General features: G+C 39.3%; 1 protein-coding gene across 4 annotated transcripts in view; it reads right to left on the reverse strand.

The window, feature by feature from the left end:
• The window catches only part of SLC16A9 (solute carrier family 16 member 9), an 85,643-nt gene that overhangs the window by 11,722 nt on the left and 49,889 nt on the right, over nt 1-24,032 (reverse strand). For 3 of the 4 annotated variants that reach the window (XM_019954184.2, XM_070782145.1, XM_070782146.1), the window contains one exon: nt 18,193-18,336. The exons of the other annotated variant lie outside the window; for it this stretch is intronic. In XM_019954184.2, the coding sequence (XP_019809743.1) occupies nt 18,193-18,336 (144 nt within the window). The remainder of the gene's footprint in view (nt 1-18,192; nt 18,337-24,032) is intronic. 4 annotated transcript variants of the gene reach the window in all.

Below are 24,032 nucleotides of genomic sequence, written 5' to 3' on the forward strand. Positions count from 1 at the left end.
AATATGCTGCATAAACATTTTATGAAATTAGCACTTAAGACAACTAAAGACTTAGATGATCATCCATGACTGTATTAAAAAATACTCTTAAAGAAACAAGGTAGATTAAAATAATTACACTTTAAATATTATTAAATTTTTCAAATACAGCACCCTTTTGTATGATTTAAGGGAAGAGATACTATATCTCATAAACTAAAACATGACTTGGATTGACTTATATACTTATCATTATCACATATAATATATTTCAATAAAATAAGACCTGTTCCTGAACAATCAATTTTGTGAAACCAAAAAAAATGCCACCCTTAATTAAAATTGTAATTCAAAAAGCTTTGGAGAGGGAATGAATTTACTTTTGGGTAATTTGGTTGTCAGGGCTCCATAAAAGGGACATTTCTGTTTGCCAATGCCACAAAAGTTAAAACAGTAACTTTTAAATGTTTTCCCTTAGACTAAAAAGAAAGAAATTTTAAAAAATTATTTCAAGGTCATGGGTTTCAGATAAGATCACCTCACTTTTTTTTAACATAGCAGAAATTTTAAATGCTTTTTCTCTAAACTTTTCAAAACACAGAAGGTGACAGGACACTTTCCCAGATCAGGATTAGGATGACCTTAAACCATCAATTATTAAGGAGATAGCCCTCAAGGTCTTTCTCGGAGTGCATGAAGTCAGAACTATTTTCATAATGATACTAACATATTTTTGGCTTTTTTCCACTGTGTTCACATTTATGTTATTGTTACAAAAGAGATGGTGAGTAAAACTGGAAGAGCCTTAGTACAAATCAAGGTATTGGTACCCAGCTTCTTATCTTATATGCTTCATCATCACTCATTCACAGTAAAAACAAACAAAATTTTTTTAAATGCTTCATCTGAATTGTAACAATTGAGGCAAGAAAAAGCACTTACTCAACTGTTTTAGTAGCCAGCTAAAGTAGCCAAATTTTCCACGTAACCCTGCATGTATTTGAAAGAATGTCTGACAGACAAACTATGGTTACTCAGACTTATATGTTGGGCAGACATTTTCTTGAAAACAAGCAAGGAAAATAATTGACAATAATGGTTACCAATGATAAAATTAGAATTTTCCAGTAAAAATTAGAATTTTTGGAAACTTGTATCCAACACCATGATTTGACAATTTCCCAAAACATAAATATTTTCTGATGAGCCTGTTAGGTACTTAGAATAGGAAACAGGAGTCCAGAATGGCGGTGGCTAAAAGACAAGGAAGAGAAAAGCCTGCGAAAATAGAACAAAGGAAGGTCCGAGGACCGGAGTGAGGACCTCAGGTAGAACAAACAACACTCCTGGCTAGCCCAATTTACATAGGGCAGGCCCGGGGGGGGGGAGAAAAAACATACAAAAAAAGGAGCCAAAGGGCTGGGGGTCTCTCTCCTGTGCGCTGTGGAGCTCTCCTCTTCGTGTCTTTGGGTTGACATGCCCTCACGCCTCAAGGATGGATTTTCCTGCTATTATCTAAATAAAATAGAGCTGTAACATGGAGCTGTAACACTGATTTGTCTAAGAGCTATAACACGGTCCATTCGAGACCTGAGAGCTATAACACAGTCTGTCCAAGACCCGAGAGCTGTGACACGTCGAGGGCTTTAATGTCCGTCACTCCAAATCTTTGTTGTGACGAGACAGAACCAAGGAGCATACACTCGCCTGACAAGCCTATTGGTGATACTAACAGAAGTGATTTTTTAGCTGTTGTTTAATAAAATGTGTGAACATTTAAAAGTTCCTGCCTAACTCAGAGAACCAATATTTTTCACATATCAAATTCACAATGTTACAAAATCAGACTTGAATGCTGACCTAGTCAAAGTTACAGATTTAAATAAATTGATTTAATATTACAGAGCATGAAAAGTATACTGATGTGGTTTCAATTCCCATATTGCAATTAACCCTTGGAAAACTATCATATATCAAGTTTTTGAATAGGATCAAAGAAAAGTATATACAGGGACGTGAGGAGAGTATTATATACCTCTCCCTTTTTCAATTACACCTTTGGGTGAGATTTTATTCACACACTTCAATTAAAAAAAAAACATATTACAACAGATTTGAGTACTGAACAGATCAGATAATCCAGATTCCTTCCATGAAACCAGATGTTAAAGAGATTTGCAAAAATGTAAAACAATGCCATTCTTCTCATTAAACTTTGTTTTGTTCTGGAAAATAGAATTGGTTTTTGTAATAAGTATGTTATTGATGCCTTTCCCAGGTAAAGAACATGACTTTTCCCAGGTAAAGAATTCCCAGTGGGTAAAGAATCCACTTGCAATGCAGGAGACGCAGGAGATGCGAGTTCAGTCCCTGGGTAGGAAAGATCCCCTGGAAGAGGGCATGGCAACCACTCCAGCATCCTTGCCTGGAGAATTCCATGGACAAGGGAACCTGGCAAGCTATAGTCCATAAGGTCACAAAGAGTCAAGACATGACTGAAGCAACTGAACATAGCATAGCACATGTTATTTATGCTAAAATATACTGGATTTGTTATTATTATCTTTAAATGAATTACTAAACAAATACTTTTAAATTTCTCAACTGCTAATACAGAAACAAAATAAGTCTGAAAATGAAAGTGAAGTCACTCAGTCGTGTCTGACTCTTTGTGACCCCACGGACTGTGGCCTACCAGGCTTCCCAGTCCATGGGATTTTCCAGGCAAGAGTACTGGAGTGGGTTGCCATTTCCTTCTCCAGGGGATCTTCCCGACCCAGGGATCGAACCCGGGTCTCCCCCATTGTGGGCAGATGCTTTTACCGTCTGAGCCAGGGAAGTCCCTGGCTCAGGTAAAGAACGTGACTTTTCCCAGGTAAAGAATTCCCAGTGGGTAAAGAATCCACTTGCAATGCAGGAGACACAGGAGATGCGGGTTCAGTCCCTGGGTAGGAAAGATCCCCTTGAAGAGGGCATGGCAACCACCCCAGACAAAATAAGTCTAAATAAGTATAATCCACATAATTAAAGGTTCCTTGGGTTTGGGTGGACTCCAGCAGTTGGTGATGGACAGGGAGACCTGGCATGCTGTGGTTCATGGGGTCGCAGAGTCGGACATGACTGGGCGACTGAACTGAACTGAACTGGGGTTCTAAATAAAAGAGTGTAAAGAGTCTGAAGAATAGACTGAGTCTGAAGAATAAACCGCTGCCTTAAAGCCTTCCTTGGGGAGTGAGGGATAAATTGGGAAATCAATATTGACATATATACACTACTATATATAAAATAGATAACTTATAAGGATCTCCTGTATAGCACAGGGAATACTACTCAGTATTCTGTAACAGCCTATACGGGAACAGAATCTAAAAAAGAGTGGATATATGTATATGTATAACTGATTCACTTTGCTGTATATCTGAAACTAACACAAGATTATAAATCAACTATGCTCTAATGAAAAGAATAAATTCATAAAGATAAAGCCTTTCTTGGTCTCAAATCATTTCTGATTAGACTGTGACCAGTGAAAAAATGTTGAGCATCGACCTCCAGTATAGCATAATAATTTTTTTAATGAAATATCTATACTACTAACAATTCAAAGCATAATCATTAGTAAAATATAATTGCTATATTTTACTTATATAGTGAAACTAAACATAAATATAGGTGGCAAGAATACACAGAAGAACTGTACAAAAAAGATCTTCATGACCCAGATAACCATGATGGTGTGATCACTCACCTAGAGCCAGACATCCTGGAAGGTGAAGTCAAGTGGGCCTTAGGAAGCATCACTACAAACAAAGCTAGGGGAGGTAATGGAATTCCAGTTGAGCTATTTCAGATCCTAAAAGATGATGCTATTAAAATCCTGCATTCAATATGCCAGCAAATTCGGAAAATTCAGCGGTGGCCACAGGACTGGAAAAGATCAGTTTTCATTCCAAACCCAAAGAAAGGCAATGCCAAAGAATGTTCAAACTATTGCTCAATTGCACTCATCTCGCACGCTAGCAAAATAATGCCCAAAATTCTCCAAGCAAGGTATCAACAGTCCATGAACCATGAACTTCTAGATGTTCAGGCTGGATTTAAAAAGGCAGAGGAACCAGAGATCAAAATGCCAACATCTGTTGGATCATCAAAAAAGCAAGAAAGTTGTAGAAAAACACCTACTTCTGCTTTATTGACTATGCCAAAGCCTTTGACTGAGTGGATCACAGAAAACTGTGGAAAGTTCTTCAAGAGATGGGAATACCAGACCATCTTATCTGCCTCCTGAGAAATCCGTCCGCAGGTCAAGAAACCACAGTTAGAACCAGACATGAAACAACACACTGGTTCCAAATTGGGAAGGAGTATGTCAAGGCTGTATATTGTCACCCTGCTTATTTAACTTCTGTGCAGAGTATATCATGAGAAATGGCAGGCTGGATGAAGCACAAGCTGGAATCAAGACTGCCAGGAGAAATATCAATAATTTTAGATATACAGATTACACCACCCTTATGACAGAAAGCAAAGAACTAAAGAGCCTCTTGATCAAAATGAAAGAGGAGAGTGGAAAAGTAGGCTTAAAACTCAACATTCAGAAAACTAAGATCATGGAATCTACTCCCATCACTTAATGGCAAGTAGATGGGGAAACAATGGAAACAGTGAGAGACTTTATTTTGGGGGGCTCCAAAATCACTGCAGACGGTGACTGCAGCCATGAAATTAAAAGATGCTCGCTCCTTGGAAGAAAAGCTATGACCAACCTAGACAGCATATTACAAAGCAGAGACATTACTTTGCCAACAAAGGTCTGTCTAGTCAAAGCTATGGTTTTTCCAGTAGTCATGGATGGATGTGAGAGTTGGACCATAAAGCAAGCTGAGCACCAAAGAATTGATGCTTTTGACCTGTGGTGTTGGAGAAGACTCTTTAGAGTCCCTTGCACTGCAAGGAGATGCAGTCAATCGTAAAAGAAATCAGTCCTGAATATTCACTGGAAGGACTGATGCTGAAGCTGAAGCTCCAATACTTTGGCCACCTGATGTGAAGAACTGACTCCTTGGAGAAGACCCTGATGCTGGGAAAGATTGAAGGCAGGAGGAGAAGGGGATGAAAGAGGATGCCATGGTTGGATGGCATCACTGACTCAATGGACATGTGTGTGAGCAAGCTCTAGGAGTTGGTGATGGACAGGGAAACCTGGTGTGCTGCAGTCCATGGGGTTGCAAAGAGTCGGACACAACTGAGTGACTGAACTGAACTGAACTGAAACATATTTACATGTTCTTACATTTCTTTTCCATACCTTATGTTTATTTCACGTAACTCTGGGTAGACCATAACCTCAGAGGCCTTTTTTCCTTCATCTCCTCCCCCAGATATCAAGTTCTTTATCACACCCACTGCCTAAATTATCAACCTCCCACTCTGTGGACCGCCACTGCCTCAATTCATCTCCTCCAGATCTTTTCTCTTCTGAACAAATGGCCTCCTCATTGCTGTCTCAGCCTCCAGTACTTTGTCCACCAATCTACCTTCTAATTATCATACAGTTCTCATCACATCACTCTCCTGCATTAGGACCCTTCATCATCAGGTATCTGCTACAAATCAAGCTTTTTTTTAAATTTATTTTTTATATTTTTATTTTAGGTTTTAAATTTTAGAATTGGAATATCTCCAGGGGGTCTTCTGGACCCAGGGATTGAACCAATGTCTCCTGCACTGCAGGCAGATTCTTTATTGTTTAAGCCACCAGGGAAGCCTGTGTTAGTTTCTGCTGTACAGCAAAGTGAATCAGCTATACATATACATATATCCCCTCTTTTTTTGGATTTCCTTCCCATTTTAGGTCACCACAAAGCAATGAGTAGAGTTTCCTGTGCTATAAAGTAGGTTCCCATTTGTTATCTATTTTATTCATAGTAATGTATATATGTCAATCCCAGTCTCCCAATTCACCCCACACCCTCTTTCCGCCTTGGTATTTCTATGCTTATTCTTGTCTGTCTCTTTATTTCTATCATTTGAAGCAATGTGGATAGACCTCGATACTGTCATACAGACTAAAGTCAGAAAGGGAAATACAAATACCATATATTATTGGATCTATATGGAATCTGAAAAAATTGGTATAGACGATCTTATTTATAAAGCAAACAAAGCTTTGACCTATTTGCAAGTCCACTCACGATCTGTGTGTTCCTTAAACAAATATCCCAACAAAGACCACTATATCTCATGCCCCTGAGCATTTGAGCTCCTGGAATGTCCTCCCACCACCCTCACTCCTCCAACTTGTGCCCCCTGATCACATCCCACCTGCCCTTGAAGACTTAGCTCAAGCACCAATTCCTGCACGAAGCCTTCTTCTATGCCCCCACCCCATGACATACTATACCTGCACTGAATGTTGCTTTCATTTTATTACTGCACGTAATTTTACTATGTTACGAGTTACATATTTACAAGTCTCATCCCCCAACTAGACAATGAGCCAAGCCACTACCTGAGGGCAGGCTGTGTCTTAATCATTTGAGCCTTCTGGTTCCAGGTCTGAGCCTGGCACAGTGTTAAAGTTATTCTTCTTCTTTTTCCCATCAACCTTATTTGAATTCCCAATTTTAAGTTACATTGGCTAATTTCAACCATTTCTGTCTATTCTTACTCTGGCTGTCACTCTTTCTTGCATTTTTCTCTTCCTCTCTTTGTCTCATTTTCTCTATTCATATAACAAACATACACAAACTACATACATGCATGCTTGTGTGTGAATATATATATATTTTAAAGTATCTCATGTGTGGATGTGAGAGTTGGACTGTGAAGAAGGCTGAGCACTGAAGAATTGATGCTTCTGAACTGTGGTGTTGGAGAAGACTCTTGAGAGTCCCTTGGACTGCAAGGAGATCCAACCAGTCCATTCTGAAGGAGATCAGCCCTGGGATTTCTTTGAAGGGAATGATGCTGAAGCTGAAACTCCAGTACTTTGGCCACCTCATGCAAAGAGTTGACTCATTGGAAAAGACTCTGATGCTGGGAGGGATTGGGGGCAGGAGGAGAAGGGGACCACAGAGGATGAGGTGGCCGGATGGCATCACTGACTCGATGGACGTGAGTCTGAGTGAACTCTGGAAGTTGGTGATGGACAGGGAGGCCTGGCGTGCTGTGATTCATGGGGTCGCAAAGAGTCGGACACGACTGAGCGACTGAACTGAACTGAACTGATGTCTGCTTTCCAACTAAATTGTGTTGATTTTTTTAAGTTAGGCCAGAAAATACATCTTAGCTTAAAAAATATTAAAGATTATTTTATTTCACAATAATTCATGTAACAGGATAGAATCATTAGAAATATAGAATTAGAATTATATGGTTTGAAAAAAGGATTTACAACTTGTATGAATTATGGTGTGATGGTCTGAGCAAATCTTACTAAACAGCCTCATTTTCTCATTTTTCTTAAATTAAAAAAAAAATTTTGTATTTATTTATTTAGTTGTGCTGGGTCTTAGTTGCAGCACTTGGGATCTAGATTTTTGACCAGGGATCAAACCTCATCTCCTTGCATTGGGAGCACTGAGTCTTAGCCACTACACCACCAGGGAAGTCCCCTTCAGTTTTCTTAGTCCTTATCTACAACTAAAAAACACCCAGACCAATTAAACTGATAAGAGATATGTATATCACAAGACTATATAACTGAATGGAATTTTCATTTATTTTAGGAGGACAAGCAACAAAATATTGGAAATTGTGCACACAGTTTGAAAATTGTTTATGAATTATTTTAAACTATTCTTTCATTATATGCATATCTTTGTATATACCTAACTTAACGGACATCTATCGAGCCCCTGTACTTACATATGAAAATTTCTCCCTGCAGTATTATCTTTACAAAAAGGAAATGGTTTAGTACTAGTTCATTTTAATACAGCAATCTTCAAAAGTGACGAGGGTCAAGTTAGAGAATCCAGATTCTACATATGAAACAAGGGTCAGGGGTAGCCCCTAAGACTTTCTCAGCTTGGCCACTAGAAGTCTGATATCCTGGAAAACCCTTCATCCTGGGCAAACTAGAACAGCTGGTCACCATGTGTAAGGACTTGTCTCTTGGTCATTTGGGAGAATGCCCCCTCTCCATGTTCTGAAACAAGCACCTGAGCACCTCTTAAAATAGCTGAGCCAGTAGGATTTATCATCTTGATCAAAGGTTAAGATAGGCAATTGCATACAGAATTCCAGAAATACTTACTTTTAGAAATGAATCTGTGAGAATGGACCTTCAGATGCTAAAAAAGATAAGTTTAGAGCATCCAAATATAATTACTGGTTATGCTTCTAGCCTAAAACATCTGCAGAGAAAAAGTTAAAAGTTTAAGCAACTGCCTAGCTTTCTGATTGGCATGGTTTTATACAGGCATGTGGTTTTGACACTGACTTGATTAAAGCACAAACTTTATATGCTTAACATGAGTACTCTGAACATAACATTAGCTGGTCAAAAGCACAGGTTTGGGATCAAGCAGGTATAGACTCAAATCTCAACTCTAACACTTAACTGGCTGTGTGACTTTCAGTTTCCTTATCTTTAAAACAATCTCATAGGATAGTTGCAAAATTAAGAGACATTTAAAAAATGTAAAATATTTTCATATCTGTGCTTGGACTATAATAAAATATCCTGAAATAGACATTATACATATATATTTTTTTAGTTTTCACCTGAGTATTATGGAATTACATAGCTATATAGCCTCAGACTAATTAGAAAATCAGAGTTCCTTATTATAACTGAACATCCATGAGAGACAAAAGGAGATCTTTAATGGCATAACCATTAAAAACAAACCAAAAAAGGCTTATAAAAGTCTAACTGCTAAAGTGAATATCCAGAAAATGACCTTTACCTAATTTGCCATCCCTAGAGGGGAATGAGATTGTCTATGAATGTGGGCTATGCCCTCCTCAAGCTCAATGGACCATGAAGATATGACCAAGAAAATGAAGGAAGAGAAAATTGAATTTTTCCAAAATCGAGAAGATATTATTAAGAAAACAGTAATCGGGTAGCCAAGTATCAGTATAATATAAAGAAAAGAGACTGCAAGAAATTGATTTTTTCAGCTGTGCTTTTCAGAAAAGCAAAGAAAATTAATTGGGAAGAAGCTTGAGCAATTCATTAATGGAATATTGCGGTCCCTGCTCCCACTCCTCCCCATCTCCCACTACACTTTCTTTTTTCTAATTTTTTTTTTTTTTTTTGAAGACCATTTTTAAAGTCTGTAATGAATTTCTTACAGTATTGCTTCTGTTTTATGTTTTTTGGCTGCACTGCCTGTGGGATCTTAGCTCCCCGACCACGGATGGAACCTGCATCCCCTGCACTGGAAGCATAGAGTGCCTCCAGGGAAGTCCCTGATTTTCCTGATTTTAGGAAAGTTATTGAGAAAACAGGAGCCTGAATTACTGGGTTTGTTGGCAGTGTGACATAGAGCCACTTGAAAACCAAGCAAGCTGTCATTTTATTCCAGCTACAAACACCAAACAAGAGAATCTTCTATTTTCAAAACGGTATTTTTTTTAAATGGTAAAACAGAATTATGCTAACTAATACACATCAGTATTATTTTTGATGTTTTACATTATAAACATACTGCTGCTGCTGCTGCTATTGCTGCTAAGTCGCTTCAGTCGTGTCCGACTCTGTGCGACCCCAGAGAGGGCAGCCCACCAGGCTCCTCCATCCCTGGGATTCTCCAGGCAAGTACGCTGGAGTGGGTTGCCATTTCCTTCTACATAACATTAATTTCTTCATATTATTTAATCTGTTATACAAATATTTCTGATTCAATAGAGCTTCTTCAGTTGCAAAAATCTACTGCTGTGGTCTTAAACTAAGAGGTCTTAGAAAGGTCTTTCCTTAGAAAGGAATATAAGGAAAACAGAACAAGTATGCATTAAACACCTTTGTGCCTCTCTACACACCTTATTTCATGAATAGTCACAGTAACTCTGAGAAGTCTTGTTAGTCTCATTTCTTAAGAAATACAAACGGAACTGCTCAGAGAGGTTAGATAATTTTCCAAGGTCACAAAACTGATAAGGATGGTTATGCTAACCAATACTTATTTCATTAACTCATTGTTCAGTTCAGTTCAGTTCAGTCACTCAGTTGCGTCTGACTCTTTGCGACCCCATGAATCGCAGCACTGCAGGCCTCCCTGTCCATCACCAACTCCCGGAGTTCACCCAAACTCATGTGCATCGAGTCGGTGATGCCATCCAGCCATCTCATCCTCTGTCGTCCCCTTCTCCTCCTGCCCCCAATGCCTCCCAGCATCAGGGTCTTTTCTAATAAGTCACCTCTTCACGTGAGGTGGCCACAGTATTGGAGTTTCAGCCTCAGCATCAGTCCTTCCAATGAACACCCAGGACTGGTCTCCTTTAGGATGGACTGGTTGGATCTCCTTGCAATCCAAGGGACTCTCAAGAGTCTTCTCCAACACCACAGTTCAAAAGCATCAATTCTTCGATGCTCAGCTTTCTTCACAGTCCAACTCTCACATCCATACATGACGACAGGAAAAACCATAGCCTTGACTAGTCGGACCTTTTTTGGCAAAGTAATGTCTCTGATTTGTAATATGCTCTCTAGGTTGGTCATAACTTTCCTTCTAAGGAGTAAGCGCTTTTTAATTTCATGGCTGCAATCACCATCTGCAATGATTTTGGAGCCCCAAAAAATAAAGTCTGACACTGTTTCCACTGTTTCCCCATCTATTTCCCATGAAGTGATAGGACCGGATGCCATGATCTTCGTTTTCTGAATGTTGAGCTTAGAGCCAACTTTTTCACTCTTCTCTTTCACTTTCATCAAGAGGCTTTTGAGTTCCTCTTCACTTTCTGCCATAAGGGTGGTGTCATCTGCATATCTGAGGTTGTTGATATTTCTCCCGGCAATCTTGATTCCAGCTTGTGCTTCTTCCAGTCCAGCATTTCTCATGATGTACTCTGCACATAAGTTAAATAAGCAGGGTGACTATATACAGCCTTGACATACTCCTTTTCCTATTTGGAACCAGTCTGCTGTTCCATGTGCAGTTCTAACTGTTGCTTCCTGACCTGCATACAGGTTTCTCAAGAGGCAGGTCAGGTAGTCTGGTATGCCCACCTCTTTCAGAATTTTCCACAGTTCATTGTGATCCACACAGTCAAAGGCTTTGGCATAGTCAATAAAGCAGAAATAGATGTTTCTCTGGAACTCTCTTGCTTTTTCCATGATCCAGCAGATGTTGGCAATTTGATTTCTGCTTCCTCTGCCTTTTCTAAAACCAGCTTGAACATCTGGAAGTTCACGGTTCATGTATTGCTGAAGCCTGGCTTGGAGAATTTTGAGCATTACTTTACTAGCATGTGAGATGAGTGCAACTGTGCAGTAGTTTGAGCATTCTCAAATGAATGAAGCAGGGCAAAGGCTAAGAGAGTTTTGCCAAGAGAATGCACTGGTCATAGAAAACACCCTCTTCTAACAACACAAGAGAGGACTCTACACATGGACATCATCAGAGGGTCAACACCAAAATCAGATTGATTGTATTCTTTGCAGCCAAAGATGGAGAAGCTCTATACAGTCAGCAAAAACAAGACCGGGAGCTGACTGTGGCTCAGATCATGAACTCCTTATTGCCAAATTCAGACTTCAGTTGAAGAAAGTAGGGAAAACCACTAGACCATTCAGGTATGACCTAAATCAAATCCCTTATGATTTTACAGTGGAAGTGAGAAATAGATTTAAGGGACTAGATCTGATAGAAAGAATACCTGATGAACTATGGACTGAGGTCCGTGACATTGTACAGAAGACAGGGATCAAGACCATCCCCATGGAAAAGAAATGCAAAAAAGCAAAATGGCTGTCAGAGGAGGCCATACAAATAGCTATGAAAAGAAGAGAAGTGAAAAGCAAAGGAGAAAAGGAAAAATATTCCCATTAGAATGCAGAGTTCCAAAGAATAGCAAGGAGAGATAAGAAAGCCTTCCTCAGCAATCAGTGCAAGGAAATAGAGGAAAACAACAGAATGGGGAAGACTAGAGATCTCTTCAAGAAAATTAGAGATACCAAGGGAACATTTCATGCAAAAATGGGCTCGATAAAGGACAGAAATGGGATGGACCTAACAGAAGCAAAAGATATTAAGAAGAGGTGTCAAGAATACACAGAAGAACTGTATAAAAAAGATCTTCACAACCCAGATAATCATGATGGTGTGATCACTGACCTAGAGCCAGACATCCTGGAATGTGAAGTCAAGTGGGCCTTAGAAAGCATCACTACGAACAAAGCTAGTGGAGGTGACGGAATTCCAGTTGAGCTATTTCAAATCCTGAAAGTGCTGCACTCAATATGCCAGCAAATTTGGAAAACTCATTGTTAGGGAAATTTAAAAAATAGTCTTGTTTAGGTTTCAGAGACAAAGCAGAGCAGGCCTCTGACCTTGCTTCTAACCTACCTGGATACTGTCCTACCTGAGAGTGACTGTGAGTGACTGCCTGCTGTGAGTGCAGGACTTGCAGCACCATAGATAAGATGGGGGAGAAATCCTGCGATTGTTGAACCCCTGGAGGGGGCCTGGCTAACCAAGCCCCAGGCTTACCTACATTCCAAGTTTTACATAACAAAACAAACAGCACTTACAGAAAACCAGAGCTGCAATTTGGTCACAGATTAAGGATGATATCAGTTTGCTACCATCCTGGGATTATAAGCAGGAACCCCAAACTGCAATCTTTGAAGTCTCACCCACGGAGTGGATGCGCTGCCTGAGACCCTTTCCCAATGGGACTCCAGATGTGCAGTGGCACGGTACTTCTCAGCGCTGATTAACTCTGGATGTTGGTCAAAATTTAATTTGGTGATGTATCCTCTGCTCTATTTCTCTTTTCTTTTAATCTTAGTATATTGAAAGTGAGCTAGATAATTCTAATAAATATTTGTATTACTTATTTGTATATAACGAGTGGCTTATTTGTTAACAAATCCTTTGAACCTGAGACGAAAGTGAAAACTTTTGGCAAAATACTCATCCATCCACAAAACCTTCTAAGGTAGATACTATTGATATATTCCGTTCAAAAAATGAGAAAACAATATGCAACTTGTCTGTCGTCCATGCAGCTAGCAAGTGAGTAAGATAAGATTAACCTGCATGGTCCAACCACAGAGCCTGCTTGTTACTGCTTGCTCCTGTGTATGCCATACTGCTTTCTCAAGAGACCATCTAGTTCATTCCAGATGAAGGAAAATGCTTAGAATACTGCACAGAATGGGTGCTCAATATATGTTATCGTCAGACTGAATCTTTCTTGTTTTTTCAAAAGAATTCATAATACGCAGTCTCAACTTGTAAGTTTAGACAGTGTTATAATTTCCTGTCACTTCCTTTTCAACTGGATACTCTGCTTTCAATGGGAACAGATGAAAGTGTCATTGTTCATTAAATTCCCATTTCTTTATCCCACGAATATTCTATGAGCCCTATACTCTGAGCTTACTGACAAAATAAAACCACAAAGAAGTCAATCATGATATGAACTGTTAATAATCTGCCAGCAAAGAGGTCCAATTATTACTACAGTGAGTGACTTTTTAATTATTGAAATTAAAACTTGAAAAAATTTTAATTATTTAAAATGGAAATTACAAAATAATTATTGAAATGAAAATTCAACTGACTTTTTGCTGTTGAAATCCAACTCAACACTCTTATATATCTTATTTTTATTTTGCCTGATTTCTCCAAGTCCTTACAAGACCTGTGTGATGCAGGTTTCTTAGTTTGCCTTCACAGATGAGGAGACAGTCACTATTGGAGATCAAGGGCTTTGCACAAACTCACAGAACCTGTATCTCCTGACCCAAAGCTCAGTGCTCTCTCCCTGAGCTTATAATTTTCTCCTAGCCACAGAGATTCAGAATCTGCTGCCAAATCAGAGTCATATACAATCTTCAGACATAGCTTGTTTTGCTCTTTTTTTAATCAGACTTGTGACTGTTTTTGTTTTTATGTTTTGGCCATGCTGCATGTAGGATCTTAGTTCCCTGGACAGGGATTGAACTCTGTCCTTCTGCAATGGAAGTGCAGAGTCTTAATCCCTGGAGTGCCAGAGAAGTCCCCAGAGACGTGTTTTCTGCCCCAGGTTCCATTACGTGAAGGAGAGGCCAGGATTCCAGAAGGAAAGACATTGCAAAACACACTATGACAAATATATAGATAATAACATCTTGGATCATTCCCCAAAGAGAACTACAATCACTTATTTAGATATCATACACTAGAGAAAGTGGGACGCCTTTGAGCAGGGTAGGATACAGGAAATGGCACTGTTAGCTAGGGGCCTGGGGCACTTACATGGCCTCCCCTTAGAGTGGGATCTCATGGGAGCCAGGGAATATATGGGATCATGGCCCTGGTCTTGCTCACAGTGAGTCCACTGAGTCCATGGGCACATCATACAGTTATTTACCCAGTTCCCAATATTTAATTGGAGCACTAAGGTGCTTATAGGTTCAACAGCAGTGTGGGCACTTGAGGGAGCTCAGTCATGTTCGACTCTGCAAGCCTATGAACTGCAGCCCGCCAAGCTTCTCTGTCACTGGAATTTTCCAGGCAAGAATACTGGAGTAGGTTCCCATTTCCTACTCCGGGGGATTCCTGACCCAGAGACTGAAACTGAGTCTCTCGTGTTTCCTGCATTGGCAGGCGGCCCTTTACCACTGGTGCCACGTGAGAAGCCCATGTACATGATATTTGGCATAACCTTCTTTCTACATTGCTCTTTGCCCAGGGGAGTAAAAGTTACCATAGTGGAGAAAGCCATGTGGAAGATCTGCAAGTCAACCACCAGCAGCAGCCAGCAGGCTAAATCAAAAAGTGAAAGTGAAGTCGCTCAGTCGTGCCTGACTCTTTGCGACCTATGGACTGTAGTTGGCCAGGCTCCTCTGTCCATGGGACTTTCCAGGCAAGAATACTGGACTTGGTTGCCATTTCCTTCTCCAGGGGATCTTCCTGACTCAGGAATCAAACCGGGTCTCCTGCATTACAGGCAGACTCTTTACTGTCTGTGCCATCAGGGAATCCCAGAATAAATCAAGAAAAGTATCAAATCCTATCTAATGAATAGAAGATCATGGATTCACGGAGGAGAGGGAACAGGATTAGCTACTCAAAGGTTACAACACCATTAGCCAAATCAAAATCAGTTGTACTGGTTGATAAAGCCCTTTCCATTGCCACAGAAAATTTGAAATTTAATTATAGGGGTTACTTAATTTTGTCTCTGTCTTTCTATATACCCTTAGATATGCTTCCAACAATCAAATGCACATAAAATCTTGGACAATCTGCACTCACATTTTTTCTTTTTAAAAATTCATTTTTATCTATGGTAATACAAATACTATGGTATCACCCACTTTAGATCATTTTTTTTAAGTCAGTGACAACTTTGGATATGTACTCACAAAGGCTATACCTTAACTCTGAAATCATGTGAGACATAAAACCCCACGAAATTTTAAATGCTTAGTCCAAAATTTTGGAGAAAATGCCCAAATCATACCAATAACATAATGATTTAATTTTCTATGTTAAAAGGGGTTTGTCCTACAAGGAGTAATCAAATGTCCATGCACAAATAGCAATATTTTTATTTTCATGATTTTAGAAAAGAATTCAAGATGACTATTCAATGAATATTTTCAAATTTTACACCAGAGATAATCATATTTACATGTACAGGTTTAAACTGTAATATAAACACTATAGTGATTAGGTAATATAAAATATCACATATATAACCTGTTCTCAAAGAACTAACAAGTAACCTACTTATTTAGATTATGATCTGAGTAGAATCTGAGTATGGAGTTAAATTCAAAATAAACTTTAAGAGTTCTAAAAGCATTAAAAACAATTACAAACATGTAGAAGAGGTTAGGACCTGATGTCAGACGGAATGGATTTAACCCCAAGTCTCCCAGCTTTGCAGCTTTAGTTAGTAATCTCACTTCATTGAGCTTCACTTTCCCTGTCTGTAAAATGTGTTCATATGAAGACTGAATGAGATCATATAAAGCACAGAGCTTAGCGTACAGCTGTTGGTGTTGTTGTTTGTCACTAAGTCATGTCTGACTCTCTGTGACCCCGTGGAGCCTGCCAGGTTCCTCTGTTCATGGGATTTCCCAGGCAAAACCATTGGAGTGGGTTGCCATTTCCTTCTCCAGGGCATCTTCCTGACCCAGGAATCTAACCCTATCTCCTGCTTGGCAGGCAGATTCTTTACCACTGAGTCACCAGGGAAGCATATAAAGCACAGAGCTGAACACACAGTATGAACTCAGATATTAGAGGTTATTATTTCCATCATTTATTATTAGGGAAATATTCCTATGTGAAAAAGAAGAATATTGGTTGTCAACAAAATTAGGTTCTTTCAGGTTTGACTCAAACCAGCCATCTTGCTGGAATTTGTCTCTGAAGTCTTATACACCAAAATCCTTAACTACAGTCCCTGTGTGGGTCATGTCCGGCCCAGCTGTGCTCTTTCCTTTGCTGCCACATGTAGTGATGAGATCTTCCCCCTGTTCCAGTCTATTCCCTTGCAGCCTCTCCTATTAATTAGCTGTGTCAGCATTGGCAGGCACATCTTCCTCCACCCAAATACGCTGTGTTCTAAGAATTTTGGCACCACTTCTGAACCAATGTCATATAGATGGCACTATAGAACTCCTGTCTAGAAAACAGGCTCTCAACATAGATTAATCAAATGTGTTGTAACTTTTCTGACAGTAAAGCAAAAACATGTTAATCAGGAATAACCCATTCTTTACATCAAATGTTTGAGGTTGGTTAGCCTTTTGCTGGAATTTCATTTGGAAAATGTCAATCTTCCTATAGATGTATAACTTATGTTCCTCTGATTATAACTCAAATATAACTCTTAACCATTTCATTACTTAAACAAATATTCAATTACATTTTACTAGATAATAAGAGTGGGCATAATATTTTTACAATCTAAAATATAATATTTAAGGAATTCCCTGGTGGTCCAGTGGTTAGGACTCTGCGCTTTTACTGGTAAGAACCCAGGTTCCATCCCTGGTCAGGAGACTAAGAATGTGCTGGCTGTGTGGCATGGCCAAAAATAAGAAATAAATGAATAATAAAATATTTCTACGTGACTAATACACATTTCTATTTGTTCAAACTTAATATGAAAAACTAGAACTTCTGCCTACACTATATTTCAACTACGATTCCCCTCCAATTTATATAACACTGGTGTATTGTTTTTAAAAAAAATCTAATAGCTGAACATTTGGATTTACAGAAACGATACATTTGAAAGTGTATTTGATTTACAAAATACATTTTTAATATTTAGAAGGAAAAGTAATTAAGTCTTTCAGATATTCAGAAGAAACTTGGAAAGCTGGTGTTTTTAAAAAATTCCCTGCCAACAGCTCCTAGGAATCATGAGTCTGGTGATGTTTAACACAGAATACAACAAGTACAATACATCACAAAAGTATTTCCCCCAAAACTGTCAGTGTTCTCAGGCCCTGAGTCCTGTACCCCTTCCTCTCCTATAACCAAGATCATCATCAACCACTCGGTTTTATCTGCTCATGCCTTATCTTCCACAAAAACAATCATTATTCTGATGTACTTGAAAATCGACTTTTTACTTCTGCTATGACCTTGTGATTGAGGCCCTGGTGACAGCTACTGCGGAACAGCAGGATGTTTAGAACACAAACAGTTCAACACAGCCCTGTTCAACCAACCGATATGAAAGGGACCACTTCCCACATCAGTGAGAAGTGGCAGGTGTCAGTGACACCTAAGTTTCACTCTTTCCTCTCTCTTTTCCTTTGTTGTGCTAGAGAGACGAGTGCTAAAATTTAAAAAACCCTTCCCATGCCTTGCAAGAAAACATAATGTGCATTGTTAAAACACACTTATCCCTTGAAATACTGTAATTCACTGGGTGGGCATTTCATTAAAGCAACAATTTTTGGCGAAGTGGTGGTTGAAAGTGAATTATTCCTGAGCATTTTCACTCCTTACATTAACGTCATTCATTAAAACGATATTTAACTCTCAAAGCTTAGAAAAGCGTCATAGTGACCAGATTTCTTACCTACAACAATGCCATAGGAAAAAAACAGAAAGTAGATATTGGGGGCAAAACTGCTCAACATCAGGCCTCCTGCCACCAGGAAGCCACTGAAGATTGTCACGGCTCTCGCTCCAAAAGATGAGACACACACGCTGCAGACAGGACCTAAAATCATAAACGAAACCTTCACTTATTTAACAGCAACCTCCTCTCCACATCCTATTATCCATCCCATGGGAACTTTAAAATGATTCTTTCCATCATAAAACAACAAAACAACAATAAGCCACTGCATATTCACTATGGGTTGGACACTCTGCTACTTCACATAAACAATCTCACTTCACCGCATTCCTAGGAGCTAGGTGTTTTTGTTATCCTCATTTTTTTTTTTTTGATAAGGAAATTAAACTTGCAGAAGAGTAAGGTCATATAGTTAAGAAATTGGGGTTCTGGAGTCAGACTTTATTAAATTCTCAATGAGGGTAACAGCAGCAGCCACAGAGTAGTGATAAAGAAATAAAAACCCAGACTGTCTGACTCTTTGAGTCCACCAGTTTTATTATTATTTCTTTTTGTAGCATGCCATATGGCATGTGAGATCTTAGTTCCCTGACCAGGGATCCAACCTGCGCCCCCTCACTGGGAGCACAGAGTCTTAACCACTGGACCACCAGGGAAGTCCCTCGAGCCCACCATCTTAACCATCACACTCTTCTGAGGATTTTGGTCTCCTAGACAGGCCATACATCTTTTCTATGCAAAGCTCCTATCCAGCACAAGACCAGTCATATAATTGATGACAAAAATAAACTTGATGATTCACTCAATGCAGTCAATAGCAACCCTATAGACAGACGAAGTGAGGAGTGAGGTTACTCCCCTCCTAGAGAATATTCTGGCAGGGGTTTGGGGGGTGGGGTGCGGTGGCAATGCTTCGACCTTACTCACCCAGGCATGAGTTTGTCAGTACCATGTCCTACATACCACATGCAACCTGGAATTTGGGGGAGGAAGTGCACTGTTCACTGACAGGCAAGAGGACCATCACTTGGACCAATCCTATGCAGAGGTGGGCAATTGCTCAGGAACTAAGATTTAAGTGATAGTGAAATCTGTTCTCACTAGTGCCATATCTTCAAAGTATCTACAACTACGGAGCTTAGCATTATTAGAAATAAAAGGACATGAAGGGTTACTTATAGCTCAACAGTCTCATTTACACTCAAGGAAACTGAAGCCCAGAAGGGTTGTCCATGGCCATGGTTCGAAGAAAGAGTCTAATATTGGATAGCAAAGAGAAACACCTTAACTGAATTCACAACAACCTTTCAAGGTACAATCTATTATCCCCAATTTTTAAAACACATACTCATCAGGATGGCTAAATATAAACAACAGTAAGTATTGGCAAGAATGTAGAGCAATCACAGCTCCCACAGTGCTGACATGATCTTGTGAAGCAGAACATAGCACCGTACAACTCAGAAGTTCTACTTCCGGGTATGTGAGTGTGCGTGCTAAGCCACTTTAGTTGTGTCTGACTCTGTGACCCCATAGACTGTAGCCCACCAGGATTCTCTGTCCGTGGAATTCTCCAGGCAAGAATACTGGAGTGGGTTGCCATGTCTTCCTCCAGGGGATCTTTCCGACCCATGGATGGAACCCCTGTGTCTAGTTTCCTGAATTGGCAGGCAAGTTCTTTACCACTAGCGCCACCTACCTACACCCAAAAGTCATAAACATAAATATGGTTATGGCAAAACTAGTCAAAGTAGCTGGAGAAGGCAATGGCACCCCACTCCAGTACTCTTGCCTGGAAAATCCCATGGACGGAGGAGCCTGGTAGGCTGCAGTCCATTGGGTCGCTAGGAGTTGGACACAACTCAGCGACTTCACTTTCACTTTTCACTTTTATGCATTGGAGAAGGAAATGGCAGCCCACTCCAGTGTTCTTGCCTGGAGAATCCCAGGGACGGGGGAGCCTGGTGGGCTGCCGTCCATGGGGTCGCACAGAGTCGGACACGACTGAAGCGACTTAGCAGCAGCAGCAGCAGTCATAGTAGCCAGTGCCTACAAATACAGATGTTCTTCAGTAGTAGAAAGTATGAGGAGATTCAAACAACGGACTATGATAAAGCCATGAGAATGAATGATCTACAGCTACACACAGCAACAGCAATGCAGGAGTAATCTCACAAATGAATGCGGAGTGGAAGACCCAACATGAAAAAAGTACACGTTCGGTAATTTCAATTATTTTCAGCACTTTTTAAGATTTTTTTTGATGTGGATAATTTTTTAAGTCTTTATTGAATTTGTTACAATATTGTTCTGTTTTACATTTTTTGGGTTTTTTGGCCACAAGGCACGTGGCATCTTAGCTCGCCAATGAGGGATCGAATCCGCACTTGCTACATTAGAAGGCAAAGTCTTAACCACTGGACCTGCCAAGGAAGTCCCAGTACTTAGTCCTTCTCAGTACAAAAAGAGGCAAAACTAATCTAGTCAGAGTCAGGACAGCAGTTATCTTTGGTAGGAGTTAGGGAGCTGTATCCAGAAGGGAACGCAGCCCAACTTCTAGGTGCTCTAACGTCCTGTTTCTGGATGTGAATGTGCTCATTACATGAGTGTGTCTGGTTTGTAAAAAAAAAAAAAAATTACAGAGCTATATTCTCATGACATGCTCACTTTTCTGTACATATCTTAAAAGTTCTTAAGAAAACGCAAATGGAGAGATGGTGTCATCCATCCACAGTCTTATAAGTGGTGGAACCAGGATCTGACGATCCCAGGCCCATGCTTACCAATACCAGGCCCATTCTTATTCAACACGTTATTAACTGGAGACATACATATAGTGTATTATGGCCACAGGGATTAGTTTCTGCAAAAATCCCCCAGTCAACAATGTGTTAAGCACATATTTAAGACCAGGTTATGATCACTGAGATATTACCAGCTTTTAAAGCCTACAGACATCCCACATTCCTCCCTGGTCATTTCAGGACCTCTTCTGTGAACCAGTACAGAGAAGAAAACTGATATATTTACATGACAGAAGAGAATATTATATGCCAGTGTTTTAGGAGGAAAAGCCATTTGAAAGACTATACTTTTTATCTGACAGTTGAGCTATTGAGCTATGTGTATACCCAAAAAAGAAACACTTAGATACTTCAAAAATAGAAATGATTTTAAGAGTCAAATTTCATAAATGGATAAAGTCGTGACCCTTTTCTGCTGTTTACCAAATTGTACTGACATTGAGAGTCAGTGTTTACAAATTCATCAGTCACATGGAATTGAAACAGAGATTGTAACTGGCATACTTGAAAAGTTTCAAGTTTCACCCTCAAAGTAGGTCTTTAAATTTATTCTCCTTAATGCATGTGAATTCTACAAGGAAACCCAGAGTTTGGGAAGCTGGCAGTGGGATGAAGGGTAATAAATTTCATAGCATGTACAGTCAAAATCACTACTTTATAAAATATGTGATATTATTATCAATTTTATGATAAATTATTTTATCATGCTGTCTAATATATGATTCTTTGAAAAAACTTAAGCTTAAGGAAGAAGCAAGCAGAGATTCTTTAACAAATGAAAACAGCAAATTGAAACTGTTTTTAAAGAAATTCTCACCTCACACCTGACTGACTTTATTAAAAAGATAACAAATAAGTGCTGGTTACAATGTGTAGAAAAGGGAACCCCCATGCACTGTTGCTGAGAATGTAAATTGGTGTAGCCACAATGCAAAACAATATGGAGATTCCTCAAAAGCTTAAAAATAGAACTACCATAACATCCAGCAATTCCATTCCTGGGTCTTCATTCAAAGAAAACAAAAACACTAATTCAAAAAGATATATGCATCTCCATGTTAAGTGCAGCATTATTTACAATAGCCAAGATATGAAACCAACTTAAGTGCTCATCAATAGATAAATGGATGTGGGGTGTGTGTGTGTGTGTGTATATATATTTATATATATACAATGGAATGTTACTCAGCCATCAAAAAGAATGAAATCTTACTATTTGTGACCGTATGGATGGACCTAGAGAGTATTATACTAAGTGAAATAAGTCAGACAGAGAAAGATAAATACTGTATGATTTCACTTATATGTGTAACCTAAAAAAGTAAAATGAACAAACATATCTAAACAGAAGCAGTCATGGATACAGAGAACAAACTGGTGGTTGCCAGAGAGGAGTGGTGTAGAGGGAGAGAAAACTAGATCAGGGAAATTAAGAGATGCAAACTCCCAGTTACAAAATAAATGAGTCACAGGTATGAAATGTAGAGCGTGGGGAATACAGTCAATAATTATAGAGTGTCTTAGTATGGTAACAGAGTGTAATTACGCTTATTATGGTGATCATTTTAAAACATGTGCTGTGCTGTGCTTAGTCGCTCAGTTGTGTCCTACCCTTTGCAACCTCATGCATTGTAGCCCACCAGGCTCCTCTGTCCATGGGGATTCTCCAGGCAAGAATACTGGAGTGGGTTGCCATGCCCTCCTCCAGGGGATCACCCCAACCCAGGAATCAAACCCAGGTCTCCTGCATTGCAGGTGGATTCTTCACCACCTGAGCCACCAGGGAAGCTCACTTAAAAACACATCGAAATAGCAAATCACTATGCTGTGTATTAGAAATAACATGGTGCTGTAAGTCAGTTATACTTCAAAAACAAACAAGCCAACAAAAAAGCTCATAGGAAAAGAAATCAAGTATGTGGTTACCAGAGGTAGAGGGTAGAGGGAAGAAGAACTGGAGGACAGTGGTCAAAAGGTCCAAACTTTCAGTTATAAGGTAAATGAGCACTAGGGTTGAAATGTACAACATGATAAATATAATTAACACTGTTGTATTTATATATGAAAGTTGTTACGAGAGTGAATCCTCTCCTTAACAGTTCTCATTGCAAGGAAAAAATTTTTTTCTACTTCTTTAAAGCTGTCCATATATAAAATGTTGGATGTTCACGAAACTAAAACATAATGATAGGAAAAAAAATGTTTTCTATCTCTTTAATGCTGTGCATATATGAAATGATGGATGTTCACTAAACTTACTGTGGTAATCGTTTCATGATAAATGTAAGTTAAATCATACTATACACCTTAAATTTATACAGCACTTTATGTCAATTATTCCTGCATAAAACTAGAAGAAAAAAAATTCTCTACTTTCACACCATCAACTGCTGCTAAGTGAAATGAAAAAAAATCTTGATGTCAGAGGTTAAAGACAAAGAATTTTAGAGCTGAAAGAGGCCTTGGAAAGGGCCCAAAGGTAAAATGATGAAACTGGAGCTTAGAAGGATCATGTGATTTGACCAAGAATCCATAGCTAATCAATGACAGAACTAAGGCCAAAGTCAGCCCAACATTCTTCCCAACTGAGAAGTGTTTCCATTGGCACCTTAATGGTTTTCTAGAAATATGTTTAAAAAACAGCAACATACTTTTGTATTATCTCACAGTTTAAGTAGCTTAATGAATTTATGGAAGATGAAAACATGACATTTATGCTCATTTTGGTGCTTAAAGGTTTAGAACAAATTATTTTATTCTCATCCTCAGAACCAGGGTATTTCTAGACTTGATTTACACAGCTTTAAACCACAGCAGCCCCAGGTTTCATCAATAACAATTAGGGCAAAGTACACTGGAAGTGACCAGTAAGTCACACCCACAAAACCTGACACATTTATGTGTTTAGCTCTTTACAGTAACAGGCAAGTTCTCCAAGATGATAAACCACAGATTACTCCTCAGCACTGGACTAGTTTCTATTCAAGAGACTAAATAAATCAAACGACTACTCTCAGGGGAGACTGATGAGGC

This window comes from Bos indicus, chromosome 28, assembly GCF_029378745.1.
Source record: "Bos indicus isolate NIAB-ARS_2022 breed Sahiwal x Tharparkar chromosome 28, NIAB-ARS_B.indTharparkar_mat_pri_1.0, whole genome shotgun sequence".
Lineage (NCBI taxonomy): Eukaryota > Metazoa > Chordata > Mammalia > Artiodactyla > Bovidae > Bos > Bos indicus.